Source organism: Poeciliopsis prolifica, unplaced genomic scaffold (assembly GCF_027474105.1).
Source record: "Poeciliopsis prolifica strain line A6 unplaced genomic scaffold, Auburn_PproV2 SCAFFOLD022, whole genome shotgun sequence".
NCBI classification, from domain to species: domain Eukaryota; kingdom Metazoa; phylum Chordata; class Actinopteri; order Cyprinodontiformes; family Poeciliidae; genus Poeciliopsis; species Poeciliopsis prolifica.
The window spans coordinates 6,278,996-6,294,419 of record NW_026562397.1 but is presented as its reverse complement, the minus strand read 5'-3'; the positions used below and the strand labels follow the sequence as shown (position 1 = coordinate 6,294,419).

Here is a 15,424-nt window from a genome sequence, read left to right as displayed (position 1 = left end):
GTCAAAGAGCAAGAGGCAGATTAAGGTTTGTTCTTTTTGAAGAAATCAAAGCGTTTATTCTTACTGAAAGTTTTGTTAATATTTCACACAACATCCTTTTTATTTCATAATGAAAAATTTCCAAGGTCAAAAACTTACAGGCATAAAGCAAAAGAGTCAAAATATTGTAAAAATGTTAACCTATTTCAAAAAGTTATAAATTGTGCAGATTTACGACACATAGTGACAACATCGAGTCTTTATTGTATTTCTGATGATTATGGCTTAATGTTTTAGCCTTTGTACATTTTGTACACGAGTGTTTGTTTTTTCAAGTAAGAGTTATAATTAAGAGCAGTAAATTCAGACATATATGGAGAAAAAAAAAAGATATTGATATCTTTGTTTTACATTGCTTACAAATGTAAATGCTAGTTGATATATTGCCATGAATTATCATAAAATAAACAACTCAACCATATTGTTTCCAAACAATTTAAAAGGGATACTTAACGTTTGTTCATTAAATGTTTCTTGGTGTTCTTCTCTGGCTGAAACAAAATGATGAAACACTTTGGAGCAAATATACACAGTATGAGTCCAAAACTGGAGGCCAGAATAGCAAATATCTCCACAGCCACAGTAAATTTTCCAGGAGAGCTGACATAAGCTGGGATGAAGGTGATCCAGACGGCACAGAATATCAACATGCTGAAGGTTATCATCTTGGCTTCGTTGAAATTATCAGGTAGTTTCCGAGCTAGAACAGCTAACACAAAGCAAAACACAGCCAGCAGGCCGATGTAGCCGAGCACAGCCCAGAAACCAACAGCAGAGCCTAAAGCACATTCCAGGATGATCTTCTCCTTGTAGGTGGTCAGATTTTTCACTGGGAAGGGAGGACTCACAACCAACCAGATGATACATATTATAACTTGTATAAATGTAAAAGACACTACAGTCATCCTTTGTTGTGTTGGACCAAACCATTTCATAGCATTACTACCAGGAAGTGTAGCTTTAAAGGCCATTAGAACCACTATAGTTTTGCCAAGAACACAGGAGATACAGAGAACAAATGTGATGCCAAACGCTGTGTGGCGCAGCATGCAGGACCACTCAGAGGGGGCTCCAATGAAAGTTAATGAACATAAGAAACACAGAGTCAGAGAGAAGAGCAGCAGGAAGCTCAGCTCAGAGTTGTTGGCTCTGACAATTGGAGTTGTTCTGTGATGGAAGAAAATTAATGCTGTCATGATGGCCAGAAAAGCTCCACTGATTGAGACTGCAGCCAGGATGATTGACAGAATTTCACTGAAGGAAAGAAACTCCACTGGTTTGGGAAAACAAGCATCTCTCTGTGCATTTGACCAGAACTCTCTGGGACACGGGAAGCAATCAGGAGAATCTAAAATATAAAGCAAATATGAATAAATAAATATAAAGCAAACACATTTGTTAACGCATTGATCTTTTTTTGCCCAACTGGTGTTTAGTAATGTTTAACACTACCTGTCATGTTACTGATCTCTCCTTCAGGACATGGTATACAGTCATAGCAGCAGATTGGTTTTCCTTTCTGCAACACTTTACGACTTCCTGGAGGACAACTCTCTGAACACACTGACACTGGAACCTATATCACAAAACAAATGATGTTCTCAAGTAGCAACAATGAAGCAAAGGTGTAAAGGTTTCTCTCTTGTCCCATTACTTGAGATCTATCCTCTGACCAGGTTATGTTCTGGGTGATGTGGAACTGATGACCCTTTGGTAGTGATGCATCATAATATCCCACTTTTACCAGTTCAATAACTCCTCTGTCACTCTTCTGCCAGTTTACCAGCTCATAAAAAGCCACCGGATCCCCATTAGGGTCAAATGAAACATGATAACCATTTCTGGAAAAATTTACTTTCTGCAGTTCTGAGAAAACCTGTGAAGCAACACAGCATTAAGGGGAAACAAACAGACTATTTGCATTTAAATTCCACGCAACAAAAATAATGATGGATGTATTGTCAAAGGGATTGTTTAAAATCACTCTTTGCTCAAACTGACCTGGTTTGGGTCCAGTTTAATGTGCTTGTCACAGTGTATGGTTTCATTTGTTTTCAGGCAAACTGCATTGTGAATAGCATGTGCTATTGCATAAACAGCCTTATATGCCATGTTGGTGATTCTTAACTGAGATGTCTCCGTGTACGGGTTAGAGAGTTTTTTAATGTCCTCTGTTCCGTCACATGTCCTTTTGTCTTGATCAGAACCTAACCACATGGGATGATAAAACCAAATCTTATCAAAAATGCAACAAAACTTTCGGAGGGAGTCTAGAAAGATCTTGTGAGGTTTAAAAGGTGGAATTAATCCTTATACATGTAAGAAAAAAGTCATTCTGAGTAGTTAAACATGTTTGTTGAATTATTATGAAAGTTTTTGGGGGGGTTTTCAACACAAAGAATAACAATAAGGTATGGTTTCAAAAGTAATTAGACTATTTTTGAATATGCTGCAGCAGGTCATCACTTTAGCTGCATTTTTTCCACTTCGTACATTTACTTTTCAGGAAAATGTGAGTAAACTGTCTCACTTTTCAGCCTGCAGTTGAAAGAATCCTCCCAGAACTCAGAGAGCACTGACGAGGCCGCCACGTGTGTGACAGAAAGGTCGAGAAGGAAGTCTCTTAGACCGGGAATGACCGATTGCTGAATGGCAACGCCGACTGCCCCCGCACAGAAACTGAAACTCATCAGGTGCGGGTCCGTTACCCAAGCCTCACTTCCAATCCACTGGCGAGGTGGAGGGGGGTCTTCTGCCAGCTCCTCTAGAAGAAATTTCATGTCGCCTGGAGCTGCAAATGCCACAACTACAGTTGATGTCGATCTGAGGAGAAATTATTAATGTATTACATAACATATAGCAGATTTTTTGCAATCATATGAGGCAAATCAGTTTCTTTAATTGAATATTTGTCTGATTTGCTTAAACACTTTGATGCAAAGTATACATGCAGCAGATTCAGAAACCTCCGGATAACGTCTGCGACTTTTTGGATTTTGCTGTGCGGATTGGTCCGGTAGAAGGATTCAGAGTACTCCACACAGATCCCCTCTCTGAGCGCCGCCTCAAGAAAAGCTGCCATGCCGTTATTTCCATAGTCCGAGTCCGACCGGACGGCGCCTATCCAAGTCCAGCCAAAGTGTTTCACCAGCTTGGCCAGGGCATCGGCTTGGTACTGGTCGCTGGGGATGGTTCTGAAAAAAGTTGGATACTGTTTCTTATCTGACAGGCAGGCACAAGTGGCGTAGTGGCTCACCTAAAACAAAAACAACAAATGTAGCTCATGTGTGAAACAATTTCAGCAGCAGAGAGACGGTTTTCTTCGACAGAGAACGACATATGAAGCTATTCACCTGAGGAATCTTGAAGGACCCGATAACACGAGACATGCTGATTGATGGAGTGGATCCAGATTCCCCAATAACAGCCATTACGGCGCCAGACTGAGAGCATTCATCAGCTGTGTAAAACACAGATTCATGGCCGTTCGCCAGCTGAAACGCCGCATGCACGGTGACAGGCACAGACGCACAAGAATCGTGGATCTGATATCCCAGTTTCACACCGGGCAGCAGCTCTGTGCTGTTGTTTATTTCCTCAATGGCAAAGATCATCGCGCGGGAGAAGCGCAGTTCTCGAGGGTCTATTCTGCACGCACAAAGTATGAATGAGTGTCTCATGCATTTTAAAGACAAAGTGATTTGACGAGTTGCTACAAAGCAATCCAAAAGAAAATGTCGCTTGACCAATACAGTCCAAATCAGTGCAAAGTAAAACTTTAGGAATCATCTTTTTCAATAAAACCTAACCCTACAAAGGTTTTTTTTTCATTCTTTTAAAGTTATTGAGTTTTAAAAGAGAATTTTAAAACAGAAAAATTCAACTAAGACACATTATCACAGCCTTTGTCAACGACAAAAAAAAAAACTCTCAGCTTTTCAGTTCAACATCATTTCCACCCTCTGCTCACTTACTAACCTCCCTGTGCACCTCAGAGGCTCGGGAGCTCTGGTGTAGTTATTATCTACCACGTGCATGTTGGCATGAATTGAGAAAACACCTCCAATGATGTAGTCGCCCCCCATCGAAAAGGCAGGTAAATGAGCGGTTCCCTGCAAGGTACACTTCAAAGATGAACCCCCCCCAATGTTAACGCCGTCAGCGTTACCGCCAGACCCACCCAAACCAGCCACGGTTCTAACCTCAGTCAGGCACAAGGCCAATGCCAGGCCAGTCAGCAAAGCTGAGACGCCCATCCCTCATGTGCAGGCAACATGTGTCTCATCCTTCTTATATCATTTCTTTTTCTGTCAGAGGAGGAGATTTGATTCTTTACCAGCAGCCTGAGATTGACCATTTTAATTGGATGATCTCTGGGTGTTGACGTTTCGAGGCGTGTCTTCCTCTGGTCTTTTTCTCTTTCATTCTTTTTTGTCACGTTATTTTGTATCTTTGCTGAAATTCATAATAACCCTACTGCCAAGGTTTGAGTAGGAGTAAAACCACAAGCAAGTCCAGAGGCATACTATGAAAGATCTGACCACTTATTCATAAAATGTAAAATTGACAGGGAGTTTTAAAAGCTTTTCGTCATGTTAAAGTGTTATTCATTCATCAAAAACATGTCTAGAGTGTTGCTTTTCATGTAGTTTTGTTTTAGAAATCCTTTAATCTCCCGGGGCAGACATTCAGCTGTGAAAAACCCTAAGGTGGATGATAATGAGAGAAAATGCCCTTAAAGAAAACATTTTGTGCAGGCCAAACGGGCAGGTGTGTGCGTGAGTCCGGGAGGGGGAAACCAACACTAAGTTCCAGGTAGTCAGAAAAACTGGAAAAAAACCTGAATAATGGTGGCTCGATTAACTAATAATGAACACCTGCTGAAATCTTTGCAGGTGCATGCTGAATGAAAATGCTGAACAGCTTAAAATATCTAACCTTCAAGATGCTCTTAAAACAAGAACAGTCACTACTTCAAAGAGTGCTTCCAACTCATGATAGCATGAAATATATTTTATTTTATTTTTTCAAAAATTGATCATTTTTTTCTCACAAAGTAAACATCAAAAACAATCAAAAACATCACATTCAGAACTAGACATATGGACATTTAAAGAGAGTGGGATGTCTTTTTTTTAAATTCTGGTTTCAAAGTGTCATTCTGGTAAGATCTAATAAGCAACTTTGTATGATTAAATGTTATATATTCACCAGGTACTGTCATAATATCAACTCTACGCCAATGTTAGTTTTTGTTCATTAAATGTTTCTTGGTGTTCTTCTCTGGCTGAAACAAAATAATATAACACTTTGGAGCAAATATACACAGTATGAGTCCAAAACTGGAGGCCAGAATAGCAAATATCTCCACAGCCACAGTAAATTTTCCAGGAGAGCTGACATAAGCTGGGATGAAGGTGATCCAGACGGCACAGAATATCAACATGCTGAAGGTTATCATCTTGGCTTCGTTGAAATTATCAGGTAGTTTCCGAGCTAGAACAGCTAACACAAAGCAAAACACAGCCAGCAGGCCGATGTAGCCGAGCACAGCCCAGAAACCAACAGCAGAGCCTAAAGCACATTCCAGGATGATCTTCTCCTTGTAGGTGGTCAGATTTTTCACTGGGAAGGGAGGACTCACAACCAACCAGATGATACATATTATAACTTGAATAAATGTAAAAGATACTACAGTCATTCTTTGTTGTGTTGGACCAAACCATTTCATAGCATTACTACCAGGAAGTGTAGCTTTAAAGGCCATTAGAACCACTATAGTTTTGCCAAGAACACAGGAGATACAGAGAACAAATGTGATGCCAAACGCTGTGTGGCGCAGCATGCAGGACCACTCAGAGGGGGCTCCAATGAAAGTTAATGAACATAAGAAACACAGAGTCAGAGAGAAGAGCAGCAGGAAGCTCAGCTCAGAGTTGTTGGCTCTGACAATGGGAGTTGTTCTGTGATGGAAGAAAATTAATAACGTAATGATGGCCAGAAAGGCTCCACCAACAGAGAATCCAGCCAGGATGATTGACAAGACTTCATTGAAGGTCAGAAACTCCACTGGTTTGGGAAAACAAGCATCTCTCTTTGCATTTGGCCAGAACTCACTGGGGCATGGGAAGCAATCAGGAGAATCTAATAAAATAATAGCATTGAAAAATAATCCTTACTTGATGCTTTTGAAGATATGGATGCATATGAAGTATATTTGACATTACCTGTCATGTTACTGATCTCTCCTTCAGGACATGGTATACAGTCATAGCAGCAGATTGGTTTTCCTTTCTGCAACACTCTACGAGTTCCTGGAGGACAACTCTCTGAACACACTGACACTGGAACCTGTTAGGAAATCATTTGAAACATTATGTTGTGAAACACTTCCCAAAAGTTTTATCTGTTCATTAGGTTTTCTTTTGCTTATTACTTCAGTGCTACCATCCAGCCATTTAATATTCTGGTTAACGTTAAACTGCTGGCCCTGAGGCAGTGATGCGTCATAGTATCCCACTTTTGCCAGCTTGGTAACTCCATTTTCACTTTTTTGCCAGTTGACCAGTTCATAAAAAGCTACAGGATCACCGTTAGGATCAAATGACACCTGGTAGCCATTTCTGGAAAAGTTGACTTTCTTCATCTCTGAAAAAACCTAGAAAAGGAGAGCATACTTTAGCCAATCAATGGAATGTGAAATTTTGAAGTTAAAATTTTATTTTTACATAAACTGTTCATACATACTGAGTAAAAAAAGTTTGGGATTCATTCTATTCAAACTGACCTGTTTCGACTCGAGTTTGATGTTTTTTTGACACTTAGTGATTGCGTTTGTTTCATGACACACTGCATTGTGAATGGCATGTGCTATTGCATAAACAGCCTTATACACCATGTTAGTGATTCTTAACTGAGACGTTTCGGTGTACGGGCTTGAGAGTTTTTTAATGTTTTCTGTTCCGTCACATTCTTTGTTTCGTTGATCAGAACCTAGAGACATAACACGAAAAATGCTAAATTTATGCAAAAAACAAAAATCTGAAATAAAAAATGTTTCATTAAAAGTCCATTGAAAGTGACAACTTTGAATTTCTTCTGTAAACAGTGACACCTTAATGCAAATATGGCACTTTTAATGCATCTTTGCTTTAAAAATGCTATTATTTACCAAATGACACTTCATTCATAAAGATTTCTTCATGTTCATGAAAGGTGTCATGTTGTATTTATGACATTGTCATTGCCAGTCTTATGCACTCCCCTTCAAATAAAGTGTTGCCAATCAAGCTCAATGGAAGAAATCCCTGATAGGGATGAGAATCAAGCGGAATTGCAAAGGAAAGGCAATGGCCACGTTAAATGCTTAGAGCATTGTGGTTACATCTTACTGTCTCCTCAAGGAAAAAATGTCATACTTTTTGTCAGGCTGCAGTTGAATGCATCCTCCCAGAACTCGGTCAGCACTGAGGAGGCAGCCACTTCAGAGGGAGAGAGATCCAAGAGGAAGTCTCTCAGTCCTGGGATGACAGATTGTTGAATGGCAACTCCAATGGCTCCCGCACAGAAACTGAAGCTCATCAAATGTGGGTCAGTGACCCAGCCCTCACTTCCAATCCACTGGCGAGGAGGAGGAGGATCCAGAGCGAGCTCTTCCAATAATGCCCTCATATCACCAGAGGCCGTGAATGCCACAACAACAATTGCAGTTGACCTGGAATGATATTTTACTCTGTTGTTGTAAACGAGCACACATCACACTTAACACATGTTTTTGTTGATCATTCTTGAGGCAAGCAAATAGGCTCAGTATGAATGAAAAATGTCTCAAGTTAATATATTGATCAAAATTATTCCTGTACAAACCGACGGATAACATCTGCAACTCTTTGGATTTTGCTCCGTGGGTCAGTCCGAAAGTAGGATTCAATGTACTCCACGCAGATCCCCTCTCTCAGTGCCGCATCAAGAAAAGACGCCATGCCGTTGATTCCGTAATCTGAGTCTGAATGGACGGCTCCTATCCAAGTCCATCCAAAGTGTTTCACCATCTTGGCCAGGGCATCAGCTTGGTAATGATCACTTGGAATCGTTCTGAAAAAAGTCGGGAACTGCTTTTTATCTGAAAGGCAGGCACAAGTGGCAAAGTGGCTAACCTATATATAAAAAGAAAAACACACAACAAAGCAAAAGAAAAGAGGTTTTCTAATGCAATACACATAAGCACAGGTATATTAAAAGAAACTTTGTAGCAAAAATTTACCAGTGGAATGTTAAAAGATCCGATGATGCGCAACATCCCAATCGATGGTGTCGATCCAGAATCTCCAACTGCACCCATTACAACTCCGGAGTGTGAGCAGTTGCTCCCTTTGTAAAACACAGAGTCCTGTCCATTTGCCAGCTGAAATGCCACGTGCACGGCCATGGGCACAGAAGCACACGAATCAAAGATCTGATATCCAAGTTTGATTTCGGGCAGAAGCTCTGTGCTGTTATTGATCTCCTCAATAGCATAGATCATTGTGCGGGAGAAACGCAGATCCCGGGCGTTAAAACTGTGCAAAATCAAAGAACGTGAACTCTGACGTCAAAACAAGATAGGAAAGTCTCACAAAAGGAGGAAAATAAGAGAGTGACCGAGTGAATGCACATCACTTTAAGCTGTTCTTTACATTAGAAGGCTGAAAAATACAATGTAAAACAAAAAAATAATGTAAATTAAAAAATGAAATGGAACTATGTACACAATGTAATTCATTAATAGTTTGATTAAGGAACCACGCCTCTGCAAATGTTACATTTCTCACAAAAATATATATGAAAAAACATTGTTAAGCATAGTAAAATCCTTGAAGTATTTCAGTCTCGGTTTAACTAGAGAGTGCCAATCTACAGCTAATATTCTAAGTGACATTATGCAAAAAAGTAAAATTCCATAACAAATATATAGTCCATTAATTCAGTTCATATTATTCCTTTTCAGTCTGTCTCCCTCTTACCTCCCAGTGCACCTTGGTGGGCCGGGCTTTGTGGTGTAGTTATAAATCATAGTATACAGTTTGTAGTGAAAGGAAAATACACCTCCAATGACAAAGTCCCCATCTGCTGAAAAAGCAGGCGAACTCGAGGTTCCCCACAAGGTGCATTTCACTGGTGAGTCCTCAGGGTCGACTCTACCAGCCACTAGCAGCTCAGTGCTTAGCTTCAGATCATTGGCACAGCCACTCAACTCAACAAGGATCATCAGCTCCAATAAAGTCACAACAAAACTCTGCTTCATAAAGATATCCCAGATATCCATTCCCAAAGTGTCTTCAGCTGGGTGTGAGCTGCTTTTTATTGGCTTATAAACGTCTGTATTAGGTCTTGTGACGGTTTGTCAGAAATGGAAGAGGCTCATTGGTAAGTGTGGTTTGCACACACACTGGGATGGGCAACTTCCTTTGTGACCCACCCAACCTGTCAGGATTGGCCCACACAGCCACTCCAAAGTTACCATAAAAATATTAAAAAAACATCTGTGATAATAAAGCACATCACAAACCGCAGTCAATGAGGTGTGGAAGGACATTGCTATTAGTATCTTGGGATACAGTCAGCTCTTGTTGCTCAAATTTATCCACTGACGGCAGTATCCATTATTAACTAATACTGTAAACAGCATGTGGTTGTGCAATGTCTACATGCTTCTGCATATGGTGGGTCGCTTTGGGGTAGTAAATAATTTACACTGAAGTCTGATTGGAGTTTCATGTCTTTTGTAGTATGAATAAAAATACAAAAAAATTGATTTCTTTGTGTTTAGTGACATAATTGCGCTGAATTTTCTTCCACTTACACATATTTATATATTGGACTTGAATTTGATGAACTCTTATTGTTTGAGATATTACTTTTTATACTCTGCTTGTACTGCTCATGCACGTTGAAATTGTACCTTTGGGATGAATAAAGTCATTAGGCATCAAGAGCATCTGCATAAAGGAACGTCGTCAGCTCTGAATCAGCCTGCTCTCTTTTTGAAAATGTAGCCTGGGCCTTACTTGCGAGAGGAGCTCTTCTGTTTTGAAGAACGTCACCAAGCCACCTTGGACTCTTTTTCTTGGTGGGTGTGGCAGCAGTAGGTTTATCCAGATTTCCTCCAGCAGTTTGGTCTCATAACCTAAACCTTCTTCACTTCCTTCTAGCCCTTTTCAGTCCATTAGCTCTTGCACAAGGCAACTTTTGGGATCAATAAATGCCCTTGCTTCCTTGATGCAGGCATGGTACCCATGATCCAAGGCCAAATGTTGGCCTTAGATTGCAGGTGTATCTCTGTTGGATACACTTTGTTTAATACTGACTGTCATCAGGGCCAAGAGAGAGAGAAAGTCGCCTACTATCCTTTCCAGCGTAAGCTTACCTCACGACACTGTGGCGTATTATTTCCTTGAGAGGACATTTGTAAATTCAGCCATTGGTTCCATTGCTGCGTTGATGGGCTTCAACAAGGAAACGTCCTGCGAGGCGGGATTAAGATTGCAATTATTCTTTCTGTGTTGAACAAGGACTTGTCGTATATCTTGGAGTTGCTCCAACACCCTCTCTACCATCATCTGCTTAGGGCCTCATTGTGTTGCGCTAATCCATTTCAGCTTACCCTGCATTTAAACGAATGCGGTGTTCAGTCAGCAGCTGTGCAGTGCTGACCCTTTATATGGAATTTTACCCTCTATATACAGATGTATATATATTTGAACTGGACAATGTATCCGAAGTAGCAGGTTAAAATGTACAACTTATTTATATATAAGCTGTACCAGGCACCTCCCGACCCCACTAGGGACAAGAGTGTTAGAAAATGGAGGGTTGGATATATAAGTTGTTTATGACAAAAACATTTAAGATAAAAATACAAGTTAGTAAACTGACCTTCCTCTATTGTTCACATACTTATGAATAAAACAAAAACTATTTTTGTATAGATTATTTAAAATATCACCTTTGTTTTGTCCCATATTTGTTATGACATTAAGTGGTGAACCGGCACTAATAAAACCTCTCTAATAAACATAAAGTGGAAGTTTCATTTGTTTATATGTCGTTTTGCTGTGTATCATCTCTTTGTGGACCACGAGTCTGCTGAATAAAGCAATCAATCAATCATAAACAAACACAAAGGGAGGGCACTGTCCTTTAGAAAGATCATCTGACGTATGAGAGGAGGGGATTTATAAATCGGCAAACAGAACAGTAAGATCCAAGTTGAGACACTTGACAAATGGGGATCAGGGCCATTTTTATTGCTTTGAAATTGGCTCTGAGTTTGTTAGAGCTGACATTACTGGTCGAATTGCCTGGCCGTATCAATGGCTTAAAACAACAATTTCCTTCCGAACAAACGTCAAAGACCTCTGGGGTCATTGCTGAGGCCTCATCTGCGCAATGTACTCTGCAGGGTAAATCTCGTTTACCTGCATTCTCAAGAGATGGGGACTTTGTTATTGGAGGTGTTTCCACCATTCATTACCAAGATTATGCAATGATTTATAATTACACCACCCAGCCTGACTCTCCGAGATGCTCAAGAAGGTCAGTAAGATAGAGAGGGAGAAAAATTATCTTCTATGTGTTTTCTGGAAAGTTTTGCTGTGATGTTGGAGACAAATAATTAAGTTGCTTTAAACATTTTCTATCACAATAAGATAAATTGCGTATTTTTGTTATTACAGTGAAAATATGATTAAGTTTGAGTTGAAGTAAAAAAAAAGATTCTTTTGATAGAGATTGTTTTTTGAATGCAGTTTATGTTTTGAAATACCGATGTTGCCTTGACAGGAAGCACTTCAATAATTTGATGCACACATGAATTGCTTATAATTACTTAATGCCCAGAAGAAGATCTGTTTGCTCTTTTTTTCCTCCCCAATTTTATCTAAGCATCAGCATGTTTTGTTTAGCCTTACTGGCAGGGGTCTGCGTTTCTCTCGCACTATCATCTTTGCCATTGAGGAGATAAACAACAGCACTGACCTGCTGCCGGGCATCAAACTTGGATATCGGGTCTATGATTCCTGCGTCTCAGTGCCAGTTTCAGTCGATGTGGCCTTCCAGCTACTGAACGGCGAGGACCCAGTTTTCTTCAAAAATGGTAATTGCTCCCAATCTCGTGTGGTGGTGGCTTCCGTTGGAGACTTGGGGTCCTCTCTTTCCATTAGCATGTCACGTATCATGGGATCTTTCAGAATTCCTCTGGTAGGTTGTGTAAATTGATTGTCAACTGGATTTTTTAAAATACCTCTGTGCAAGTATTCACCTGGCTTTGGTCTTATCTTTATAGGTCAGCAGCTTTGCCACTTGTGCCTGCCTTTCGGACAAACAACAATTCCCAACTTTTTTAAGAACGATTCCCAGTGACCATTACCAAGCTGATGCTCTGGCCAAACTGGTGAAACACTTTGGTTGGACTTGGATAGGAGCCCTCCACTCGGACTCGGAATATGGAAATAATGGCATGGCGTCCTTTCTAGAAGCAGCACTGAGAGAGGGGATCTGTGTGGAGTACGTTGAATCTTTCTTCAGAACTGATCCAGTGAGCAAGATCCAAAGAGTTGCCAATGTTATCCGTAGGTTAGTAAGTTTGTCATTTTTGCATGCATGTCAGAAATTTTAAGGTAATATCGGAGAAAAAGGTTATGAATGAACACTGTGATTCTTCAGTGGTTCTTTCACACTTGAATTCATGAACAATTGTGTTTTTCTGTTTAGTGTCTTTTGAGATAGACTGAAACCTGAAGCTACATAAGATCAGCGGTGTCATAACTGTCTTTATCTTCAAAATGATTTGCTTATGTTTAAGTACTAAATAATGTAATCTACATATTGCATGTCTCTTCAGATCAACAGCAAAGGTTGTTCTGGCATTTATGGCTGTTGGTGATATAAAGGTCCTTTTAGAGGAGTTGGCCGCAGATCCTCCTTCACCTCGTCAGTGGATCGCAAGCGAAGCCTGGATCACTGACTCAGACCTAATGAGCTTTAGTTTCTGTGCCGGTGCTGTCGGTATGGCCATTGAGAAAGCTGTCATCCCAGGTCTGAGAGACTTCCTGCTGGATCTCTCTTCGTCAAAAGTGTCTGCCTCTCCGGTACTGACTGAATTCTGGGAGGATGCGTTCAACTGCAGTCTGACAAAAAGTGAGAAATGATTTATTTCATTTATTTTTTTTAGTAGTATCCTGACCATGTATTTCATTAAGTAGATATTTTTGAGCATTAGTTACTTTTTCTACCAAGATGTATATGTGTAGTGATATTTGGCTTTTGACATGAACATTGTTTTGTCTTAAATTGAAAAACCTCATTGAGAGCACCTACGTAATTCGACATAGGAAAAAGTACAAAAGTGATTAATGAGTGTTACATTAAAAGCTAATTATGAGGTTTACAATCATAGAACTTTACTTGTTGCTTTCGTATTCCCTGCAGCTGCAGATCCAGACAAGAGAAAATGTGACGGAACTGAAGACATTAAAACCCTTAAAAGCCCGTACACTGAAACCTCTCAGTTAAGAGTTTCTAACATGGTGTACAAGGCTGTTTATGCTGTAGCTCATGCCATTCACAATCTAATATGTGAGGAAACAAACACAACCACACAATGTGATAAACACATCAGACTGGAGCCCCAACAGGTCAGCTTGAATAATAAGTACATTTCAGAGTTTTAAATAAGTTATAAATTTCTTTTTTATTAATTTATAACCAAGTTATTGATTTCTTACTGTATCCTTCCCTCCGTTCATAGGTTTTAACTGAACTAAAGAAAGTTAATTTTTCTCAAAATGACTATCGTGTCGTTCGATGTTAATGGAGACCCAATAGCTTTTTATGAGCTGGTAAACTGGCAGAAAAGGGAGAGTGGAGTTATTGAACTGGTAACAGTGGGATATTATGACGCTTCATTGCCAAGAGGCCAGGAGTTTCATATCAACAGGAACATAACCTGGATGGAAGGTGGAACACGAGTAATAGCCCAAAACAGTATTTTCTTAGATTAGGAGGTTGAAAACAGATTTGTGAAAGCTGCTTTCAAAAAAAGTTCAAATAATTTCATTTTGATTTTCTCAATGTTAGGTTCCAGTGTCAGTGTGTTCAGAGAGTTGTCCTCCAGGAACTCGTAAAGTGTTGCAGAAAGGAAAACCAATCTGCTGCTATGACTGTATACCATGTCCTGAAGGAGAGATCAGTAACATGACAGGTAAAGTCAAATATACTTCATATGTATCCATATCTTCAAAAATCATCAAGTAAGGATTATTTTTCAATGCTATTATTTTTGTCAGATTCTCCTGATTGCTTCCCATGCCCCAAGGAGTTCTGGCCAAATGCAAAGAGAGATGCTTGTTTTCCCAAACCAGTGGAGTTTCTGTCCTTCAATGAAGTCCTGTCAATCATTCTGGCTGGATTCTCTGTTGGTGGAGCCTTTCTGGCCATCATTACGTCATTAATTTTCTTCCATCACAGAACAACTCCCATTGTCAGAGCCAACAACTCTGAGCTGAGCTTCCTGCTGCTCTTCTCTCTGACTCTGTGTTTCTTATGTTCATTAACTTTCATTGGAGCCCCCTGAGTGGTCCTGCATGCTGCGCCACACAGCGTTTGGCATCACATTTGTTCTCTGTATCTCCTGTGTTCTTGGCAAAACTATAGTGGTTCTAATGGCCTTTAAAGCTACACTTCCTGGTAGTAATGCTATGAAATGGTTTGGTCCTCCACAACAAAGGATGACTGTTGTGTCCCTCACATTTTGTCAAGTTTTAATATGTATTATCTGGTTGGTTGTGAGTCCTCCCTTCCCAGTGAAAAATCTGACCACCTACAAGGAGAAGATCATCCTGGAATGTGCTTTAGGCTCTGCTGTTGGTTTCTGGGCTGTGCTCGGCTACATCGGCCTGCTGGCTGTGTTTTGCTTTGTGTTAGCTGTTCTAGCTCGGAAACTACCTGATAATTTCAACGAAGCCAAGATGATAACCTTCAGCATGTTGATATTCTGTGCCGTCTGGATCACCTTCATCCCAGCTTATGTCAGCTCTCCCGGAAAATTTACTGTGGCTGTGGAGATATTTGCTATTCTGGCCTCCAGTTTTGGACTCATACTGTGTATATTTGCTCCAAAGTGTTATATTATTTTGTTTCAGCCAGAGAAAAACACCAAGAAACATTTAATGAACAAAAACTAAAACCAAAAACAAGTTTGTAAAATAATTTAATAATTTTGCCTTGATATCAGATACAGGGAATTTCAACTTCTTACATTTTGTCAGAAATGTCTGTATACATTCTATAAATATATTTCTAGGAGCATTTATGTTTTAATTATTTTTTTTATTTGACATACATTAAG

At 39.9% G+C, this 15,424-nt stretch overlaps 2 protein-coding genes and 1 pseudogene across 2 annotated transcripts; 1 reads left to right on the top strand and 2 right to left on the bottom strand.

Moving 5' to 3' along the window:
- Positions 1-488: 488 nt before the first annotated feature.
- LOC129369800 (extracellular calcium-sensing receptor-like) lies at positions 489-4,124 on the bottom strand. The gene is made up of 8 exons (XM_055045438.1): positions 4,018-4,124; positions 3,393-3,687; positions 3,006-3,295; positions 2,570-2,862; positions 2,041-2,246; positions 1,694-1,915; positions 1,492-1,615; positions 489-1,387 (listed from the first exon to the last, which is right to left on the bottom strand). Exons 1-8 carry the CDS (start codon positions 4,122-4,124, stop codon positions 489-491), a joined length of 2,436 nt encoding a protein of 811 aa, XP_054901413.1.
- Positions 4,125-5,284: 1,160 nt separating this feature from the next.
- Positions 5,285-9,106, bottom strand: LOC129369802 (extracellular calcium-sensing receptor-like). The gene is made up of 8 exons (XM_055045440.1): positions 9,042-9,106; positions 8,303-8,597; positions 7,906-8,195; positions 7,458-7,753; positions 6,827-7,032; positions 6,476-6,697; positions 6,267-6,390; positions 5,285-6,183 (listed from the first exon to the last, which is right to left on the bottom strand). The coding sequence occupies exons 1-8, from the start codon at positions 9,089-9,091 to the stop codon at positions 5,285-5,287; spliced, it is 2,382 nt and encodes a 793-aa protein (XP_054901415.1). The 5' UTR covers positions 9,092-9,106.
- Positions 9,107-11,302: 2,196 nt separating this feature from the next.
- On the top strand, positions 11,303-15,260 carry LOC129369725 (extracellular calcium-sensing receptor-like; annotated as a pseudogene).
- The last annotated feature ends 164 nt before the right edge of the window (positions 15,261-15,424 follow it).